Genomic DNA, 6,000 nt, shown 5'->3' on the forward strand with positions numbered 1-6,000 from the left:
ATGATGAAAACCCCATCTTTTTATCCTCGATGGCAACAATACAATACGTGCCTTGCTGCCCCTACTGTCACCGGGAAAGGACACCGCAAGATTAAACCCAAAGCTAAGCACTTCTCCCATTGCAAGAAAAACCAATCTAGTTGGCCAAACCAAACCTATAGTTCGAAGAGAATTACAAAGATATCAAATCACGCATAAAAGAATTCAAAGGAGATTCAAATAATATTCATAGATAAGTTGATCATAAATCCACAATTCATCGGATCTCGGCAAACACACCGCAAAAGAGTATTACATCGAATAGGTCTCCAAGAACGTCGAGGAGAACATGGTATTGAGAATCAAAGAGAGAGAATAAGCCATCTAGCTACTAGCTATAGACCCATAGGTCTGTGGTAAACTACTCACGCTTCATCAGAAGGGCAATAGGGTTCATCTAGAAGCCCTCCGTGATCGAATCCCCCTCCGGCAGGGTGCCGGAAAAGGTCCCTAGATGGGATCTCACAGGTACAGAAAGTTGCGGCGATGGAAAAGTGTTTTCGTGGATGCCTCTGTTGGTTTGGGGATATATGGGAATATATAGGTGCAAGAATTAGGACAGGGAGTGCACGAGGGGCCCACAAGGGTGAGGGTGCGCCCTACGTCCTTGTGGCCACCTCGTGGCTCCTCCTACTTCATCTCCAAGTCTCATGGTTGTCTTCTGGTTCAAGAAAAATCATCGCGAAGGTTTTATTCCATTTGGTATTTCTTTTCTGTGAAACTCAAAAACAGGGAAAAAACAGGAACTGGCACTGGGCTTTAGGTTAATAGGTTAGTCCCAAAAATAATATAAAATAGCATATTAATGCATATAAAACACCCAAAATGGATAATATAATATCATGGAACAATAAAAAATTATAGATACGTTGGAGATGTATCAGCTTCCGATGGGGATCTGTTACCCGCAACGATGGCACGATGGCGCGTTTGTCCTTTGGAGTCGTCACTGAGGGGTTCCTCCTCTCTACCGGGCTATGGTTGTTGGGTTGTCATGGTGATTGTTGGTGTGGTGAGACACTTTCTCAGGGTTCGATGGCGAGTCTTGGGTGGTTCCTGGGAGAAAGCTTTACTGATCGAGGGGGTCGATGCCGGTGATGACGGCGCTTGCGTGCATCGTTTTCCCTTGTTGAAGGCGTATTAGAAGAGCTCGCTCATTTCTCTCCGGGTAGCGGATGAGTAGGCGGTGGAATTGCGTTGGCCGGTTGTGGCTTGGTCGGGGTTTTGCCTGATTGCCCATTAATCAATTAAGCAATTGTGTGGTTTTTAGAGCGTCTACAACCGGACCTCTCAAACCCGCCTCATACGCCCGGGCGGGCCGACCGGTCACTGCGCGGTCACGATTTTTTGACCCAGACGGGCCTCTCAAACGGCCCTCAAACGCCCGGGTTGTCCGGCACCCCCCATATCTAGCCCAAATATGGGGCGGATATGGGGGCGCCCGGGCACGCCCGCCATGTCGGCCTGACGGCGTGGCCCCACACGGACTCGTCGGGAAACCCAACGGTCCGACGGGTACCTAGACCGTCACCGCGGTGTGAACGTCGCGTGGCGCCGCTCCGGCTCACCGCCCGAGGCCGTAGCTGGCTATTTAATCCGGTCGGCGCCCCCAGCCCTAGCATATCCGCCTCTTCCCTCCCTTCGCCGCCACTCGAGCCCGTTAGCCATGCCCCCACGCCGCCGCTACTACACGATCCAGCACCATCTCTTCCTCCTTGAGCAGGTCCGGATCTGTAGGGAAGCGGGGCTACCTCTGGAACCAGAGGAGGATTTCGAGGAGGTCTCGGCGGAGCAGGAAGGGGAGGAGGAGCAGGAGCCGGCGGAGGAGGAAGAGAAGGAGGAGAAGGAGCAGGAGCCGGCGGACGAGGAAGAGGAGGAGGAGTAGGAGCCGGCGGAGGAGGCGCCACCGCTGGATGTGGGGGAGAAGGAGGCACCGGCGATGGAGGACGACATGGGCGTGTGGTCGGAGCAGCACGCCATCCTGAACTCCATCCGCTCGAAGTCGGCTGCGGAGGCCAGGCGTCGCCGTCGGTAACAGATGGAGACGGCGCAGGCAGCCCTGGCTCCGGCGCTGGCGGCTCAAGCCATCTCCGACAACGACGAAATTTGAGTAGTATAGAATGTAGTACGTAGCTATATATTCGGCATGTTTTTGTATGGATTTAGGGGATGAATATGAGAGAGTTGTATGTGGAGAAAGAAATATGAGACGTGAGAGGTCGGATTTGCCAAATCCGATTATAGATACTCTTAGCCTCGTTTTCCATATAAACTGGATAAACTCCATTCTTCTTTATAAAGTCGCAGGAGCACCGCACCTTTCTGTCAACAAAAATAAAACCACATGGCACACGTTGGTTGGAACCAAATCTTGATAAAAAAAGGTGTCATATGCCAACCAATCCACCCCTATCGGCGCTATTTTCTCGGTGCTCCATCTCGACGGAGTGCTTCGTCCTGAGGTCTGGGTGGCCGTACTTGGCCGCGGCGACGGCGTAGCAGCCTAGGGTGTAGGTGAACACAAGGAAGACGCACACGAAGAGCTGGAAGTTGGCGAGCTGCTCCGCGCGCTCCCCGGCCGCTTGCCCATGGCACTCGATGTTCCTGCCAGCATCGTGGTGGCACCCCGCGGGGCAGGGGCGGAGCCAAGATTTTAGTATAGAGGGGCCAAGTCAAGTTCATTTTTTTCTGGAGCAAAAGTAAATGACTATAATCATACTATATATTGATGTGTTGCACACTAAAAGACATGCATATGATTGTATGAGTTTAAATTCACCTCTACAATTGCCAATAAGATAAAAAAGTTTAATAATTTCACTGCAAGAGAAATTACCTGCTAACTCTTTTTCAACATGTAAGATCATTCAATATCAAAGTAACTCGTCTCCCATATGGCGGCGCTTAACTGATAAATAAATAGTTAGAGTGTTTAGGGGCACTTTGTCGCTGATATGGTCCCTCAGGTGTATATAGAAATTGGAGCTTCATCTTGCTTGTCCGGTGGTAGCTCCAATTTGACAATGTTTATCAGGTCTTGCAGATAACTTGGGGTTATGTTGTTTTCTTATTCTACAACTTTTACCATGTCCGGCATATTCTTATTATGAGTGTCAATTCGACTGGGATTTGTAACTTGCGCATCAGCATCATTAACAATTCAGTAGGTTGAGAACTTGAAGAATCCGGCTTAAAAAGAATTAATCATAGAGGCATTTCGTGGCGCTTTTATCTTCGTATCTGTCGAATTGCAGTCTCACAATTAGCTGTTCGACATAGGAAAAATTTGCATCACAAATAGGAACTCATATAAGATAATTCGCATCATGATCACCATTATTTCAAGGATAATACAAGATAGGATCGTACCATCACAAATCACACAACCGAAACAAGTAAACAACAAAAAGCTGATGTATAATTTGAACAACGATACAAGACGGGAATTGAGATTACTAGATGGTGTGATGTAGTGATGTGTTAAACCATGTGTCCTTGGCTAGTTCCCGTTGGTTGGATCCGGAAGATTTGGCAACTGAAGAAGGTTGCGTCGCGCCATGCCATAAGAATAGGATCGAGAGCAGCAGCAGGCTGGGAGAGCAGAGGCGGCCGGGAGGCCTAGGGCACGGAACGGCTGCGGATAATTTTCTGCGTACTAATCACAGGAGAACACAACTTTCAGGAGGAGACTTGAGCCAATAGCCCAACCTGATTGCTAGTGGGCTTCACATGGGCCTTATTCCCTTTTCTAAACTTAACGCTGAGATAGAGGGGGCCAAGTATAGATATACGTGGGATTACATGCTTTCGTATCGCTAATTAGACAGTATCGCTCGATCATTGGTGGTGTCGGGGGGGGGGGGGGGGGGGGGGGGGGCTCGCCCCCCTTTGTCTCCGCCACTGCCGCGGGGCGCATCGGCCCATAGAGCGTGAACGCCATCTGGTAGAACCACATGCCCTGCAGGGTCATCAGCACGCCACTAGCAAGGTCGACAGGGAAGCTCACCGGGAGGAGCGCACCGAGGACGGTGGAGGCGACGCAGAGCCCAATCAGCAGAACTAGGAGGTAGTGGTAGTATCCCTCCAGCCCCTGGTGGGTGGTTGAGTGGAAGTAGAAGAGCAGCAGCTCTGCAGTGAAGGCCGTTGCCAGCACCACACACAACGCGCCCTCCGTTAGGGGCAGGTACCTGCGTGCGGTGATCGCCAGTGAAAGCCCAAGTTAGCTCACCGGGGTGCTTACAGATTGGAATTACTGCAATTTCATTCGCATTTGGACAGAAACAATGTTCAGTTAAGTTCCTTGCAGTCAATATTCCAAAATGGTTTGCGAGAAAACAAAATGGTGACACGATTTCGGTGATGACTATGTGTACTTTTACAATGAGATATACATATTTTGTGATAACAATGGCTGAATGGACAAGATCAAAAACAACGGCAATAGGATTGCAGGGCAAATAGGTTACACAGAAACTCCACTGGGACCAAGGTAGAACCCTCAAGTATCATGGAATGTGAAACCAAGTGACGTTGCATATCTGCTCACAAAATGGCAGAGATGGCCTCTGGCCCCCATCTCCCACTCCTAAGAAATTAGAAGTATAGAAACGAAACTTCCGCGTTATTTCTTCTTTCTGTAAGCTATAAGTTCATCTGAATACCTCTTGCTTTGGTGGACGGGTATATTCACCCAATCACCCTTCCTTTTATGAAAATATGATATGCATGCTTATGCGTATTTTAAAGAGAGAGAAAAATACCTCTTGCTACAAACGATTGAGTGAAAAGAGAATGAAATGAATACAATTCTGAGGAAAAATGGATGAATCCTGGATCATGTCATCTATGGCGGTATAGTGCAAAGAGATGATAGATGGATGGATGCTGACCTCGTCTTTTCAGAGAGGAGAGCGAGGGCACCGAAGAGGAAGAACATGAGCAGCATGCCGCCATGCTCGAGGTCGTTGAGGTGTGCCGGGTTGACTCCGCCGCCGGGTGCAAATATGTGGAGATGAGTAGAGTAAAGCACCTCCACGCACATATCCAGGAAGGCGCCTCCGGCGATCACGTAGAGCTCGAGGTGCCGCAGCGCCCCGCTGCTGCCGCCGCCCACGGGGTTCCAGACGAGGAGGCGGAACCCGGCCGGGTCGAAGGCGAAGCGCGCCACGGCCGCCCACACGTTCCAGGCGCCCACGGCCAGGAACAGCGTTCCCGGCAGAAGGTGCCCCTTGAACGACCCCATCAGCGCCGCTGTTCACCTGCCCTGCTTCGGATCTGCGCGCGGCTCGCCTCCGGCGTTGACTTCTATCCCCGGCGCCCTTTAGCCCACGTCCTCGCTCGTGGTACTAGCACGCTTCCTGAAAGAACGGATCAGCGACCATCGGTTAGCGTCGTCCGCTGGCAACATGCACGCGTCTCGCTGACGAAAGTAAAACCAAAACCAAATCTCGACGAGGCCGACGAACGAGAAGACGACCGACGAAACCTCGAGATGAGGAACGAGGTGCGCGACTACACGTAGTGCCTGGGGGGCAAGGAACGGAATCAAAATCTCGCGGAGGAGAAGCCTAAAATCACCAAAGGGCTAAGTTCACCGATTTGACCTTGTAATAGAACTTAGTTTAGCGACTGATTTTCGAACCGGGTCAGTCGATTTTTAAGAGTTCGCCACAGGAAAAGAAGGGACTCGTCGGAGGGGTGCCTCATTATTTATCTTAGGGTTTAGGATGCAGATGGTGGTGGACGACGTGGTGGGGGGCGGTGGCGCACTTCGCCGGAGAAAAAACCCAATCACATGCGGGGCTAGAGGGATGGCGGGGGGCGATGGGGGTGGGGTGGGGGGGTTCGGGGAGGGCAGGGCGGCGGTAGCTGGCGGTTCGGCTAGCTGCACATTTGGCGGTCCCGGAAGAAGAAGAAGAGGTGAGGAAGAAAAAGGTCCAGGCGCCACATGATCTTCATGCA

The 6,000-nt window shown here is 51.0% G+C and overlaps 2 protein-coding genes across 4 annotated transcripts in view; both read right to left on the minus strand.

The window, feature by feature from the left end:
* The window catches only part of LOC125535468, a 123,319-nt gene extending 121,288 nt beyond the window's left edge, over positions 1 to 2,031 (minus strand). Inside the window, exon 1 of the mRNA XM_048698522.1 lies at positions 1,791 to 2,031. Within this exon, the coding sequence (XP_048554479.1) occupies positions 1,791 to 2,031 (241 nt within the window). The remainder of the gene's footprint in view (positions 1 to 1,790) is intronic.
* A 307-nt stretch (positions 2,032 to 2,338) lies between these two features.
* LOC125536434 (transmembrane protein 45A-like) lies at positions 2,339 to 5,695 on the minus strand. 3 transcript variants are annotated; one of them, XM_048699661.1, is made up of 4 exons: positions 5,525 to 5,695; positions 4,929 to 5,396; positions 3,952 to 4,226; positions 2,339 to 2,674 (listed from the first exon to the last, which is right to left on the minus strand). In XM_048699661.1, the coding sequence occupies exons 2-4, from the start codon at positions 5,279 to 5,281 to the stop codon at positions 2,427 to 2,429; spliced, it is 876 nt and encodes a 291-aa protein (XP_048555618.1). In that variant the 5' UTR covers positions 5,282 to 5,396; positions 5,525 to 5,695; the 3' UTR covers positions 2,339 to 2,426. The 3 variants fall into 3 exon arrangements, with proteins under 3 accessions (XP_048555618.1, XP_048555616.1, XP_048555615.1); XM_048699659.1 differs by having other exon boundaries at positions 5,481 to 5,695; XM_048699658.1 differs by having other exon boundaries at positions 4,929 to 5,695.
* Between the last annotated feature and the right edge of the window lie 305 nt (positions 5,696 to 6,000).

This window comes from Triticum urartu, chromosome 2 (genome assembly GCF_003073215.2).
Source record: "Triticum urartu cultivar G1812 chromosome 2, Tu2.1, whole genome shotgun sequence".
Lineage (NCBI taxonomy): Eukaryota > Viridiplantae > Streptophyta > Magnoliopsida > Poales > Poaceae > Triticum > Triticum urartu.